Source organism: Diceros bicornis, chromosome 11 (assembly GCF_020826845.1).
Source record: "Diceros bicornis minor isolate mBicDic1 chromosome 11, mDicBic1.mat.cur, whole genome shotgun sequence".
Taxonomy (NCBI): Eukaryota; Metazoa; Chordata; class Mammalia; order Perissodactyla; family Rhinocerotidae; genus Diceros; species Diceros bicornis.
The window spans coordinates 28258943-28274133 of NC_080750.1; the positions used below are offsets into that span (position 1 = coordinate 28258943).

At 37.8% G+C, this 15191-nt stretch overlaps 1 protein-coding gene across 2 annotated transcripts; it reads right to left on the reverse strand.

The window, feature by feature from the left end:
* Window positions 1–378: 378 nt before the first annotated feature.
* Window positions 379–13769, reverse strand: PCDH18 (protocadherin 18). 2 transcript variants are annotated; one of them, XM_058550069.1, is made up of 4 exons: window positions 10747–13769; window positions 9871–9956; window positions 9618–9781; window positions 379–2327 (listed from the first exon to the last, which is right to left on the reverse strand). In XM_058550069.1, exons 1-4 carry the CDS (start codon window positions 13231–13233, stop codon window positions 1660–1662), a joined length of 3405 nt encoding a protein of 1134 aa, XP_058406052.1. In that variant the 5' UTR covers window positions 13234–13769; the 3' UTR covers window positions 379–1659. The 2 variants fall into 2 exon arrangements, with proteins under 2 accessions (XP_058406052.1, XP_058406051.1); XM_058550068.1 differs by having other exon boundaries at window positions 9871–9959.
* Between the last annotated feature and the right edge of the window lie 1422 nt (window positions 13770–15191).

The window sequence follows — 15191 nt, forward strand, 5'->3', positions numbered from 1 at the left end:
ATAATATGTTCACCTCTTGGAAACATTGTAAGGGTACATTTTTTTTTGACATGACTTAATACAAAATGTTATGAAGTTGTTTTTTTTTTTTTTAATTTGAAAAATGTTCAAGCAGTTCCTATTTGATTATTCCTTTTTCTTTACACCTCAAATGCATTTAATTCTTTAATCTACTGGGAATATGATAGACTACTTTCATTCCCACTACAGATCTCAAATTCATTCCTTTACCATTGTGTTTTTCTTGTTTGCCAAGCCAGCTGAATGTCCCTTCTTTATCATTCCAAACCCAATGCTGAATTACCCTCTCATGAAGGGTATGCTTCATGCAAAGCTCTTGAATGTATATGTAGGAAAAGGACTCTGATTTATGGACAGTTCTTTAGCTTTGCTTTAATTTTACTTTTATTTTCATTGACAGTAAAGTTTTCTGGAGAGTACAATCAAGATAGTGTATTCATAGAAATAACATTAATTGAAGCTTGGTCATAAACGAGAACAGTCATAATAACGATCTCCCTTACCAAGGCATTCCACACAGAGAAATAACAGCACAATAAATAAAGAATTTGTTGTTTATCACACAACAAATAAAGCGGAATTGCAATAACAAAAATGTAATTTTATAAATGTTCTTATACTAAAAATAAAAGCAAAAATATAAAATCATGCACTGGAAACAAAAGCTAAAAGTGAATAGTTATAGCAAAAACATTGCAAAAGATAAAAATGTTCAAGTATTGTGAGAGGACAGGGGAAAATTCAAACAGAACGGTTTCAAAATGAATCCATTAGATTTACTACCTAAGGGGGACACTGACATAACTGTCTTTGTCCATTAATACTTTACGCTGCTATCCATTTAAAGGACAGATTCCATTTCCTTGGAGCATGTCTCTTGTTACAATGTTGGAATGAAATTTATTATTTACCTTGATTATAAATAGACAATAATACTTTAGGAGAAATATTCTCAAGAATAGGCCAGTGTGAGGCCTTGGATTAGTAGGGGCCTGGGTGTTAGGAAACATTGACCCTAGTCATTATTTTCATTATTGTCTGTGCAAGATACCTCCCAGTCCTGAAATAAAATTTCACCTCATGTTTCTATTTCACTGTAAGAGTTGGACTATCGGAACTAGCAGAAAACAGTAAAAATAATAACAATAATAATAATAAAGTAGTTTAAAATTTTTATTGACGCTTAATTTTTAAAAAGTATTGAAAAAAGAAGTTGGATCACTTAATGGAACTAAGAATTATATAATGCTTTAGTGGGGTTGTTTCTACAGCATAACAATTTCTTTCCCAACATAACTAATCTAAGCAGTGCCTTTATACTTTGTGGTTGAATAGTATATCAGATTTGAACAGTGGCTAGTTTCTACATGATTAGGAAAGACATGGTTGTCATGGGAGTAAAAAAATAAAATTTGTCTGTTAAATTACACATAAATATAAGGTACAAATGTATTTTTAAAATACAGATTAAAATAATCACACTTGCATTGTGTACATACGAAAATACAGTATTTAATATTCAATATACACAAACACATTTATGATAAATGCAACTATTTGGCAATGCCAGTTCTTTAAGGGTTCTCTCTGCCCCCTATTTCCAAATATATGGAAACAAAAATGCTTCACTAAAATCTCCTAGCTCTGGCGGACATCTTGGAGCAGTTTATTAATCTCAGCCACTAGCTCACTGGCATCCATGAGTTCATGTTTCCCGTCATTGAGATGGTTGAGCACATTGTCAAAATCATCTTCTTCGTAATTTTCAGGGATCTCCTCCATGGCCGGCAGCCACTTTGAAGAAGGTTGCACACTGGAATGAGTTCCCAGTGGGGGCCCAGAGTTGTTGGTGGGATTTTGAAAATGTGTACTGGCTGCCCAGGCTGCCACCCCTTGTGGGTAACCCACAGTCTTGGCTGGCAAAGGTCCCTTCCGGCGTTCCAGAGAGTTGGACCGATCCACCTCACTGCACTCAGAATAGGTGTCCAGGGAAGGGGGTAAGAGGCGTTGGAACACACTGCTCATTTCCGAGAGTAGAGAGGATGTACTGGTATCCCCAGAGTCCTCATCGTTTGGGGAGTCCTTCCCAAAAGTGGAAAAACTCTTCTTCTTCTCAGCAGAGTCTGCAGGCTGGGTGTCATCCTCAAGACTCTGATGCGGATGCTGCTGCTGGGGTTGTGCTGGGAATTCTTCTCCCGGAATGAACATGTTACTCCTATAGTCAGAGGATGGCGAGGGCAGCGGCGGCATCCAGCACTGGTCAGAGTGTCCCAGGACTCTGCACTCCTCCGTGCAGAGCCTCATAGCTGCACTCAAGGAAAACGATGGGAATACTTTATTATACTTAGCATGACCCAAAATGATAGGAAAATTGTAATTTTATATATTTTTAAAATAGAAATAGACAATTATAAACTACTATCATGATGCTAACTAGCTATTTTACACATTACATGGACTACAATTAAGATTTTAATTTGAATGCCAGTTTTATGGACCTCTGTAAGTCATGTCTGTTGGTGTATTTTTCTTTCTTGTTTATCAAATAAGGAAAAAAGGGTTATGACCCATGTACTTCTCAGGAATATCATTTCTGCTACTCAAGTAAAGAGAAAATGGATTGATAACTTATACACGAGAATGACAGAAAAGAGCTAACGTGTGGGTGATAAAATATTTGCTAAACATAAATTCTAAAAAAAAAAAAAAAAACCACACAGCTGTAAGGTGAAATACATAACTTTAGAATGCCACCAGATAATCCTTGAGTAATACCTTTGAGCAACTTCCTAGATATTGAGGTCTACCTGAGCTACTCTTCTTTTAATAGAGGCATTGAGAATACAATAAGCTAGAAGGTCATTATACTTTTTAATCTCTCTTAAAGATATTTTGGATTATTTATTGACTTACTTAAAATAGCAGCATAAAGTATTCTCAACTACCAGGCATCAGTAGTTAACCAGTTAAGAAGTCTTCTTTTAAAGGCTTGAAATCCAAATAGATGGAAAAGTCATCAAAAGATGAAGAATATGAAAAATCCATTGGTTAGTTCTTCCAGATATCATGATGCCTTATTGGAATGTGAGTGGACACACGCAGAGAAAATAACAGACGATAAGAGAAAAGCAGAAAAAATAAAGAGGGGGAAAAAATCTCTAAGTTTGGCAAATAGAATAACGAAACTACCTAAAAACTAGGAAATGCAAAGACATAAAAGATACTCCATAAATCATCCATCTCTTTCAGTGACAATTAGGTCTCTTCAATATTATGATTTCATTTTAGAGAAAATGACAGAATGCAGAAAATGCAAACCAATTATCTTAGATTTGAAAAAAACTGGATTGATATCAGCGAGACCTATATATTCAGAGCTAATTCTGTAGATCTGACTACTTAAGAAAGATTTCTCTTCCTCAAATTATTGCTAAAAAGGATGACTCTTGAGCAGTGCCAAATCCCTTGTCAGGGGAAGCAAGTATCTATTGTGTTGATTGCTGTATCCCCAGCACCAGGTAAAGTGACTGCGTAGAATAGGCATTCACTACACATTTTCTACTCATCAGGGAAATGTAAGTCAAAACCACAATGAAATATCACCTCAAACTTGTCAGGATGACTGTTACAAAACCAAAAATAAGTGCTGCTGAGGATATGGAGAAATTGGAACCCTTATACATATGGGAATGCAAAATGGTGTAGCCACTATGGAAAACAATATGGACGTTCCTCAAAAGGTTAAAAATAGAACTACGGTATTATCCAGCAATTCCACTTCTGTATATTTATCCAAAAGAATTGAAATCAGGATCTCAAAAAGATATTTGCACTCCCCTGTTCACAGAAGCACTATTCACCATAGCCAAAATGTGAAAACAACCTAAATGTCTACTGACAGATAAATGGATAAAGAAAATGTGGTATATGCATACAATGGACTATTACTCAGCCTTAAAAAATAAGGAAACTCTGAAATATGTGACAACATGGACGAACCTTGAGGACATTATGCTTAGTAAAATAAGCTAGTCACAGAAGGACAAATACTGCATGATTCCACATATATGAGGTATCTAAAATGGCCAAATTCATAGAATCCAAAAGTTGAATGGTGGTTACCAGGGGCTGGTTGGATAGGGTAATGGGCAATTGCTAATCACAGGCATAAAGTTTCAGTTAAGAAGATGAATAAGTTCTAGAGATCTCCTGTACAACATTGTACCTATAGTTAACAACACAGTATTGTACAGTTAAAAATTTGTTAAGAGGGTAGATCTCACGTTAAGTGTTCTTATACAATAAAAATAAAGTCTTAAAAAAGATTGATGTACAAAAAAAAAAAAGAAAGAAAAGTTAAGAGTAAATGTTGCCTTTCAAAAAAGGAGAAGTAAAAGACTTGGTTAAAAGGTGTGGAAATCACTGCTCTTCATCACTTGAACCTTTGAGATAATTCAGTTCTTATACCTCATCAATTCTGTACTTCAGTTCTTAATACAGAAGGGATAAGCTGAGGAACAAAGACGGAGCAAGAATCACAAGTGAGAAAAAAAGTCTGATTGCTAGGAAAGCTAAAAATACAAAGTAGGGAAAAATGCAGAGATAGTGTAAATAATGCTTCTGCGGGAATCACTGTGGGGTAAAAGAAAGAGGATGAATACAAGGAATTATTGTGTAACTTTGCTATGAAGAAAGGTTAAATTTAAATAAGGAAGGATGATTAAAGAATAAAAGCATGGTTAGAGATGCTGACTTCATGCATTACTACTACTTGGAAATATTTACCAATTATTGTTCATCATTTAATGTGGACAAAACCAAAAGGAGTTGAAAGTAACTGGAATATCTTAGTGGCAATGAAGTTTTCTCAGCAGTGAAATAACTATCAAAGTGGTAATGAATTTTTTTTCCTAATTCCCTGGGTCTCTGAAAATGGAAAGGAGAGCTGGCTGTATTGTCTTATCCACATCCTGTTAGAAGGAAGGGGAACAGACCTGATGCCACCTCTTCATTTGTTTTCTGGCCTTTAATTCTGTGGGAAGGACTTGATTATTTGATTGGTTTTGTCTTGTTTTAGTGTTTAATGACAAGGGGGAAAAAAGGAAAAATTACATAGGCTTCTAAGAATCCTGAGTATGATCAGTTTTCTAGAGAACTGAATACACTGAAAATAATCAACAATACAATCTGGGTGATTAAAATGACAGTTCATGTTCAAAAATAATTTTAGTCATAGGAATTTTTTACACAGGGAATGCTATTTTACAACTTCACAACAAATAAATGTGGCTTTAATTATAAAATAATAAACTAACATAAAATTTAAAAATTCTGAAAATATGAAAAGTTGATGAAAGACTAATGGAGAGAAGGGTGGCAAAAATAACAGAGATGAAAGAGCAACGGTGCAGAAGAGGGCATTTCTCAGTTTCATTGATATGTTCAAACTTTTCCCTGGAGACTCAACTGTTTGAAAACATTCTCAGAGTGTAAGTAATTCAGCGTCACAGATGTTCCACACCATACTCAAGGAATCTGGACTTGTTGGCAAATGGTGCAAGTGGCTAATCCTTCTGTCACTCTTTGAAAGCTCTGCCAGGTGGTAAATTTCCTCTGTGGAGGGGAAGACGTGGGGGAAGCAGAGAACTCTTCTTTCCCACTACATGACTATCGATTTTATTGCTGTACTATGCCTTATAGGGAGGGCAGCAAGCAAGCAGCGAATATAAGAAGAAAAATGTTATGTCTAACTTCCATCAAGCCCTTAGTTATTGGGTGATCAATCAGTTAACTATTAAGAGCTTGCCATATGTGAGGTGCTATGATAGCTCCCTGCCTTCAGATGGTTTCAGGTCTAGTTCTGAGTCAAGTATAGCAAATGAGACCCCACATGCCCAAAGTGTCAAACTATATGATGCTGAAGGCATGTCAAGAAAAGAAGAAAGAATGGAGGAGGAGGCTGAAGTAGTTAAAGAAAGAGCAACTTGAAACAAACTCTGAGAGATGAATAGGATTTAGATAAAGTAAAGAGAAGAGAGTTTTTCAGGTAGAAAGATGGCATAGGTAAAGGATCGGCGTGTTAAATGAAGAGACGGCTCTGCCTATTGGGAAAGATACGAAAAAGCCAAAACTGAAAGTTAATAAACTAGCAGTGGATTATTTCATTGTCCTTGGAATGCCAAGATAAATAGTTGAATTAGGTGTTGCTGGGCAACAAAAGTCAATTATGGATTTTGAACCAAAAAATGTAAATTAAAATGTTCTGAAAAAATTGTTCAAGCCGTATGAAACAGAGATTTGACAAAGGGAGGAACGATCAGAGAGTGAATATTAGCTTGTCTGCTGGTGCAGTAAACCAGCCATGGAAGAAAGGTCAGAAGTCGGAGACCAGTCGTGAGAATGGAGAGAACATGGAATTACAGAGGAATGTGTGAGTTAAGTAATCATGGATGACAGATTGATGAAAAGTGGAATGAGCTCAATCAAGAAGGAATATCACAAAAACATCCCAGTGCAGCTAATGCATTGGGAAAATGGAGATTTTGCAGGAATATTTGTAGTACTGTAGTTTTAAAGTTGAATGAGTAAGGAAAAAAGTATGTTGACAAACATGAGCCAACAGACAAAAATGTGTGCTGATTTTACTGCTCAGAATACAGGATATTTCTGTGGGAATAAATAGAATGAATGACCAGAAATGACCCTCTTGGCAGGCAATGCGACATCACATAATCTATATTTGATCACAGTCTAATGCAGAAAAGCAGTTAGAATAAGACACTCAAGTCCTAAAAATATTCATGCTTTAGAAAACTGCGCTGATTTCTGTTAATGGCATTCAGATGTGGACTCACATTTTTTTCTACTTGGGATATTTCCTGGGAATCTAAGTTTACCAAGCACAAGTTTTACACCCTAATGTGCCAGGAGAAGCTGCCAGCGTGAATAATAAACCAGAATGTGGCTGAAGCATCGAAAGAATGATGAGATAGTTATCTCTGTATAGATACTCAACAGGCACATTTCTATCTATACTAGCCAAACATGAAAAAGGCATAAAATATTTTACGGATCATCGGTGATTTCCTGGTGCTCTATGCCTCCAGAATGGTTTCCACCACCCCCCACATGGAGGCAGGTAGCTAGTAAGGCAGAAACGTATCTACTGTAATACGATCTGTTATGATACAATGCCATGCACCAGTGAAACAGTGCTCCCACCACACACCCGGGTTCAGTATGGTTGCATAAATATGGAATTGTTTTTTAAAAGATCGTCTATATATTAAATGGTGTTATTAATGATAATATAAAGGTGAGCCTCTAACTTTGAAAAGAAATGTAACTCGGAAGGAGTCTAAAGTCACTCACTAAACAAGACTCACTATTATCTAGAATTTATCAATATCTACCTATTGTTTCCCCAATGTCTTTATTCTTTAACATTTATTTTTATTTTATTTTTTAAATTCAAGCCTTAGATAACTCTCCTGCCATGAATATATCTGGTGGTGGTAACTTTGGAAATACAGAAAAAAGTAAAAGAGTAGTCCTGCCCTTTTTATAAAATGTAGACCATGATTAGCTATTAGAATTGTAAAATTTCTGAATTAAAAAGGATTTTAGGCATCATTTAGACCCACAAATGGCAAAGTTATCTAAGTAGGGGCAGTTATTCTCCTCTTAACTATGCTGACAAATTAAAATTTCAATGAATAGACTTCATACAACTTTTAAAATAACCTAATAAAATATTGATATTATGCCATTATGTTACTTTTCTGTTTTATGAAATAATATAATATGGGAAATCACATTATTAAAAATTAGGGATCAATATTCAAAATTGGAATTCCATAAGTAAAACAGAATCATAGAAATTCAGCCAGCTCTCTCATCTTACGGGTAAGAATAATAAAACTGATTCTCTTTGAGCAAGTTGTCTAAGGCCATATATATTCTGTTAGATTTTCAGAGATTTCTCTTTAAATCGGTCTAAGGAGTCTATGAATTGACAAAACAGAAAACAAAGACACTTTGGATGACTGTGTAAACATTGACTCTCATGTACATTTATTGTAGCCCTTAAGGCCACTAGAAGTCCTTTCCAGACATCCATCCTGCCAGAAATGCATACTGTAATAATGTAATTAAACAAGCAGCATTTAATAGGTTAATGGAGGGTAGTAAGACTTTAGAACGTGAGAACAAATATGTCACTCAACATATTTTTAAAAAACCCAAAAACCTGTTACTTCATATTACTCTTAGTAGATTAGTATTTAAGAGTACGAGAATTGGTTCAAATCTCACCTCTGTCATGTACAAATTGCCTGATTTTGGACACATTTTTTAACTTTTATAAGCTTCAGTTTTCAAATCTAAAACAATATGAAGACTACTGTTACTATCAGCAATGTTACTAACTCCAGTGGTAAAGTGTGGGGAGAGGCAATGCAGGTACAGAACTCCTCAGGGGCCCGAGTAAACGCTGGACGTGGTCGGTAACCACTCCTGGGACGGCTACAGCCAATACTCCCACTGCTGCAGCTAGTGCCACCACTATGACTGCAACTTACAAGAGACACAACAGAGTAGAGTGCAATACAATAGAGTTCCTATTTACTGATTTCTCCTGAATTTCTGTGGACTTCTGAAGCTCCCTCATGTCTATTTTCTAAACTCTCTTACTCATCTGTATTTAGAAAATAGATGTTCGATGGAACTCAGATAGGTAATATAGTTTTGTTCTGCTTTTCTTTCATTTGTCAAATCACAGTCATTTGATCGACATTCAGTGGAATTTAGAAACATAAGCAGCAGAAGGAACATTTCTGTGTTCCTAAGAGTTGATTTAATATTACAGTCTTTAGTAATAGGGTTGCTACAGTGATGCAGTCAGTATTTACCCAGTTGGTTCACAGAGTTTGTACTGCACAATTAGAGAGAAAAGACTCTAAGGAAAATGTGGCTCATAACTTACTAGCCTCTCCTCCATCTAGCTGTGTCCTTATAAAGTCCCCTCTTGGACTCCTGTTCCTCTTCCACTGCAGTGCAGACATAAAATGAAAGGTGGCAAAAAAATTCTATGCTTACCACCAAAGATGCATTCTTTCTCCTATTTTTAGTGATTAAATTGTACCATTTCCTAGTGTATTTTAACCTCTGATTCTGTCAGTTGGTTCCCATCACAGGAAACGTGTCCTCTAAATTATAGTCCAGTTCACCACTATGCACCAAAACAGGCTATCTGAATAAAAACAACTACCCGGTAATTTTATATAGAGTGGCTCAAGAGTGTTCTATGGCAGTCCTGGATGGGGTAGAAAGAGGAGGGAAGTGGTGTGGTTTTCTATCCTCCTGTCCCCACTCCTTCCTTCTTGTCCTGTTAAGCTTACTCTTTCTCTATCAACTGCTTAATACAAATTTTAAGAAAATAATTTTAAATTGTTTCAGTTTAAGTTCATTGCTAGTAGTATGCAGATTACAGACATTTGAGTGCAAAGGACGAGAAGAATATAAGTGTGGGAGAAATTGTTCACTTTACTGGTTTCGTAGATCTGAAAATAAGGATTTATCTATCACCACCCTCTTACCTGCTGGAATTCTTCCATCTGTAAGAAACAGGTCGCTGAATCCTTCACCCAGTAGCCTGTCTATTGGAGAATCTCGTCCCAAATCATAATCACTGTCTCCTGCTTCACTGTCACCACGGCCACTGTCTTTCAAGCTAAATTTGTCCATGTCTTGAAGGGCATATCTAGAAAGATAAATCAGGAAAGGTACAGTTTTTACTCTTCAGCATTCATGTTATTGAGACTTAAGAGGTAACATGAGGATAATTCATACCTATAGCTCCTGGAATATTTGTTTCCACGAAAACTTGGCCTTGGCTGGTATTGTCCCTGGTGAAGCATTGAGAGAAGCTGTGAGACCTGCTGGAAACCAAATAGACAGAACTGATTCCTGGAAACAAACCCCCAAATACTCACAAGCTTTAAGCAAGGAACGACAGTTACTCACTACTTCATCCTGATATATTGAACATATTATCTCTGTTTTAAAGTTTACATATGCCAGACTGTGGCAGACCAGACAGCCAGCCACCAAATATAACTGAATATATCCCAGAGAGATTTGAGTGATCTAATACAACTGATATATTTTTTTTTTTTGCAAGAGGGCTCCTTTATAAATAACAGACTGATTCCCTTTTTTATAGTTCAGATTAAAGTGATCAGTTAAAAAAATACATGGCAAATGCTGTAAAATACAACATTCTAACATACGAGGTTAAAAATAATGTCAGGAAATTTTCAAAAGTTGAACATATATAATATGCATTGAGATAGGAGTCTGGAGGCTTTAGTTTTTGATTTTTCACTACAGACCACAACTATGAGAATAAAGCAAGCCCCTTTATTTCTGGCTTCCATTGTCTTAATCTGGAAAGCAAAGGGATTCTAATCAGATAGTCCTCGGCCAGCTTCCCATTTATTTTGCAATATTATACATAGTACATACAAATAAATTTTTTAAGAAAAACTTAAAACAGTAGGCTAAGATGTGTATACTTGCTACATATACATGATATAACTTGTATCCTATTAATTTGCATGTTATTAGTATTGCTACTTCTTAGTGGAAACCTTTAAGAACACAGACACAACTTCTGAACACTAACAGCTGACTTTGTCAGTGAATTGGTGCAGAGTCTGATCTTACCTCAACAGCAGGAGTGGCATGGGTGAGTTCTAAGGAGAAATTCTCTGGCACGTGGTTCGATGAGATTGTCACCAAACTGTTGAGAGACTGGTGACTGTTGTGACTCTGCCGGCTGCCCATTTGCCCTCTTTCTAGGGTAGGAGACGAAGATGGAGACGATCTGTGATGAGATCTGATGGGCAGAGTGCCATTTATGGTAGGCACCAATGTAATGTCCCCTTTGTGAATCTGCCTGGATGGTCTTTTTGGGTGGTGCTGGTAAGTTGATTCTGCTACCCTGCAGTTGTAGGATCTAGTGTCTTTCTTTTCTCGGTTACACCTCGTTGCAAACAGCACCATAATAACCAACAACACTGCACAAATTGCTCCTAAGGAAATAATTATAATCATAGAGACATCCAGAGATGCCTGGCTTACTGAGGTCATTGCTGTACTTGTCACTGACTCTGCATATTCAAGGATCACGCACTTCACAAGGACTTTGGTATGCAGCTGAGGATGGCCTTTGTCCTGGATGATAACTGAGAGCTCCCATTCTGTGTAAGGAACAGATTCCACACTCACGTTGGTATGGATGTCACATGATCGTGGATCAATTACAAAGATGTTCTCCTCGTTACCTGCTAGTATGGAGCAGCTGAGTTCAGCATTCGCACCCGAGTCTCTGTCAATAGCCCTTATTCTTGTGACATGAAAGCCGCTGTCAGCCCCTTTGGGGATGGAGATTTCTGCAGTATTATTGCGCAGTGCAGGCCCTATAACCACAGGAACGTTGTCATTTTCATCAATGATGGTGAGCACAACTGTGGTATTGCTTACAAGTTGCTTCGGACTTCCTCCATCTCTTGCTTCCACCACGAAAATGATCTGACTCACTTCTTCATGATCAAAGATTCTGAGGGCATAGATGGCTCCATTAGATGGGTCAATGGTTACATATGTAGTTATGGAACTTCCCAGGATAAAACTCTCCAAAATGGTATATGTAACTTGCCCATTTTCTCCAAGATCGGGGTCTGTGGCTGTAACGGTGGTGATATATGCCCCAGGCGAGTTATTCTCTGAGATGGCAAATTCATATCGACTTCTCTGGAAGTGAGGTGGATTGTCATTTATATCATTGATTTGAACAGTAAAATGTTTTACTGTAGAGAGACTGGGTGTCCCCTTGTCCTCAGCGATCACAGTCAAACTGTATTCAGATCTCTTTTCTCTATCCAGTGTGGCATTTGTCAAGATTAAATAATTGTTTTCATAAGTCTTTTGAAGTTTAAAGTGACCATGTCCATGAAGCTTACAAACTATTTCTCCATTTAGCCCAGAATCTTTGTCCTGAACCCTGACCAAAGCAACAAATGTGTCAATAGGATCCCCTTCAAAAATATAAGATATTTCTTCTTTTCCAGGGGACATGAGGTTTATGTTAATTTCCGGTTTATTGTCATTAACATCCACAACTTTAATTATAATTTTGCAATGAGCTGGGATTGAATTCGGACCCAAATCTTGAGCTTGAACATCAATCTCATAGGATTTGGTGATTTCATAATCCACTTGCTTGAAAAGAGTCAAATGTCCTCTTTCTGAATCAATTTTGAAAGTCTCTATAATTTTGGGAGACACATGACTGCTGAAGGAATAGACAATTTTCCCATTAGCGCCCTCATCTGGATCAGTGGCATTCAGATCTAGGAGCAAAGTGCCAACGGGGGAGTTTTCTAAGAGTTGTATTATATAAGACTGCTGCTCAAAAGCAGGGCTGTTGTCATTGGAGTCTGAAATGCTTATTTTCAGAATGGATGAGCCAGACCGCTGAGGCACCCCCATGTCTGAGGCAGTGAGCTGAAGCTCATAGCTTGACTTCAGCTCCCGATCCAGCTCTCTGACCACTATGAGTTCTGCATACTTGGCTCCATCAGTCCTGGTCCGAACCTCAATATTAAAAAAATCATTGGCAGAGAGTGAATATGTATGGAGGGAATTTTCCCCAACATCTGGATCAAACGCACTGTCCAGGGGGATGCGAGTGCCAACAGCTGCACTCTCAGATATCTCAATGGGTATGAGAGATCTTGAAAACTGGGGAGAATTGTCATTAATGTCCAGCACTTCAACTTCAATATGGAAAAGCTGCAAATGCTCAGTGGGCAGAGTGATCACATCAAACTCTATAGAACAGTTCAAGTTTTTCTGGCACAGCTGTTCCCGGTCAATTTTAGCCCCTATGCTGATTTCTCCATTATCCTCATTTACTACAAGTAGAGGAGAATTTCCCCTTTGCATGGCTCGAAAACGAACAGTGGAAGGATTAGGTAGCTTAACTAAGACATCAGCCACATCCTCCGACAGTCTTGCAACTACTGATCCAACCCTCTGCTCCTCGTAAATCCTGTATTTCAAATTCTTGCTCAGTACCTCGGCGTTGAAAGACACCATCAGGATTGCAAAAACGAATCTAAAGTGCATTTTACCCTTCATTTGGTACATCGGTCAGTTTATGAGACTCCTCTCACAAAGCAAGTTAAAACAGCAAAGCAATTCCCTCAACTTCCTTTGGCAACTTAAAGCTAAGCGACATTTGGTACTTGAAACTTGAAAGCGTCTCTTAATAACACAGCACAGCAATTAACAGCTCGCGAACTTTTGTTTTATACACACCGTGTCACGACTTCCAGATATTACCGACATGGAGTCCAATCCTTGCATTTGTTTGGCTGTTTATCCTCTTTGCAGGCAGACGTGTCAGCTCCGCGTCTTCCCCGTTGTGTAGTCGGAATCCATCTATTGTAGGGTGCCGGCCGAGTCTGCAGTGGCTCTTTCCGGAGCGATTCTTTCTCCCTTTCTCTGCTCGGCTGCAGACTAAACACCCGTGATTGCTGACTCCAGTCTAAAATCTGTACAACTTCACTTCAACTCAGACAAAGCTCTCTGGCCCAGCGTGTGTTGAATCGCTTCCAGCCAATCAGCATTACTTCCAAATCAAAAGCTGATGGAGTCCCCAAAGCCAGGGCGGACGAGAGTGGAGGGTGGGAGAGGGAGAGAGACTGAGAGGAGGAAGGCGGGGGCTGGGGCGCGAGAGAGAGAGAGGAGGGAGAAGGGCTGGTGGGCGCTGGGGGAGGAGGATGGGAGCAGCTCCTTGACTGCTCCTCCCTTCCTCCTCCCCCCTCCTCCTTCCCATCTACTGCATTCACTTTCTCTGAGCGTGCCACGACAAAGGGGAGACAAATTACAGAAGAAAAACTTTAAATCAACTTCTGGTCGCCTTTATTTATACGGCATTTTAAATTGTTCTGGTTTTCTTAATTGCCCTTTCTTCTTCCACAAACATGTAATCATCTTGCTTTTCATAGTCTTTAAGTACTGGTTTAACTTAAAATACCTCTGAGTGTATTTTGTTAGTGGAGGAATTTAATAAAATTTGGAAACTTGCTTCTAATTATGCTTCTCAGACCGCCTCCTTCCCCTCCCCCTCTGTAAATACTCCGGTCTTTCTCCTTCTGTGAGCCCAAGCAGATTTTCTTGGGGCTCTGTTTTAAAGAACAGAATAAGTAAAGAGGTTCCATTTTTTGTTTTTCATTTATCTTTATTCTCTGACGATAAGAAAAGGGTTATTTTCCACTCTTGATTTCTCTTAATTAGCAAGATTTAAAGGAACACCTTAGGATTTGAAACTAATTGATGATATAGTTCTGCCTTACATCCCTTCTTTCCTTGAGTTTGGGCAAAATTGGCTATGATATTTCTTTGTCGTGTACTTCAAAAAATCTTATTTATCTTGGGTAAAAGACATTTCATGCTTTAGCATGCCAGTTTCCACCAGAAGGTACTATCTATACATAGTGAATCTTCACCATGAATCCTGGGGGGCATGGACTCAATAGTGTACAAGTCAAATTTTTATAATACATGTATTATTTATGAAAACTCTTTTCACATATGTATTTAAAAAACCCAAAGCTTGTTTACATTGAAGAATAAAATGCCTGAGTTGAAAATTGCATTTTGTGTGCATCAAAATGTGAGAAAATATCATGGGAGGCTTATGCTCTATCCAGGTCACAGAAACTGATATGATATTCTTATTTGAAAATATGATTATTTATGATGTTCTTTCTGCTCTGCAATTCCTTTTAAGTTTATCATCATGGCTCTATTCTTGCTGCTTTTTTTTTCGCACCTCTTGCATTATTCCTCAGCTGTCCTCATACACTTGCATATTTGCCGTTTCACATAATCTCACTATCACTTTTCTCCATTTATTTTCTCCCACTCTCTGTTTTGCCCTCCAGAAACATATAAAAAAAGTAATTTTCTGGTTTTACCACTTTGCTTACTCTCAGCAGAGCTCGGCTAAAGTCACTAAGAAGGTCCTTTCCAAAAAAGAAAGCAGAGGAGTCTCAGCATGAACTCTCCTCCTTTTTAGGCATTCAAAAGCATTTTATAAG

Excerpts from the sequence above, each read along its gene's own strand:
- PCDH18 (XM_058550068.1), bottom strand. The coding sequence starts at position 13,233 with ATGTACCAAATGAAGGGTAAAATGCACTTTAGATTCGTTTTTGCAATC. Across the intron at positions 9,960-10,746 it reads ATGCCACTCCTGCTGTTGAG|CAGGTCTCACAGCTTCTCTC; the intron begins GTAAGATCAGAC and ends TTTGGTTTCCAG. Across the intron at positions 9,782-9,870 it reads AAATATTCCAGGAGCTATAG|ATATGCCCTTCAAGACATGG; the intron begins GTATGAATTATC and ends TTATCTTTCTAG.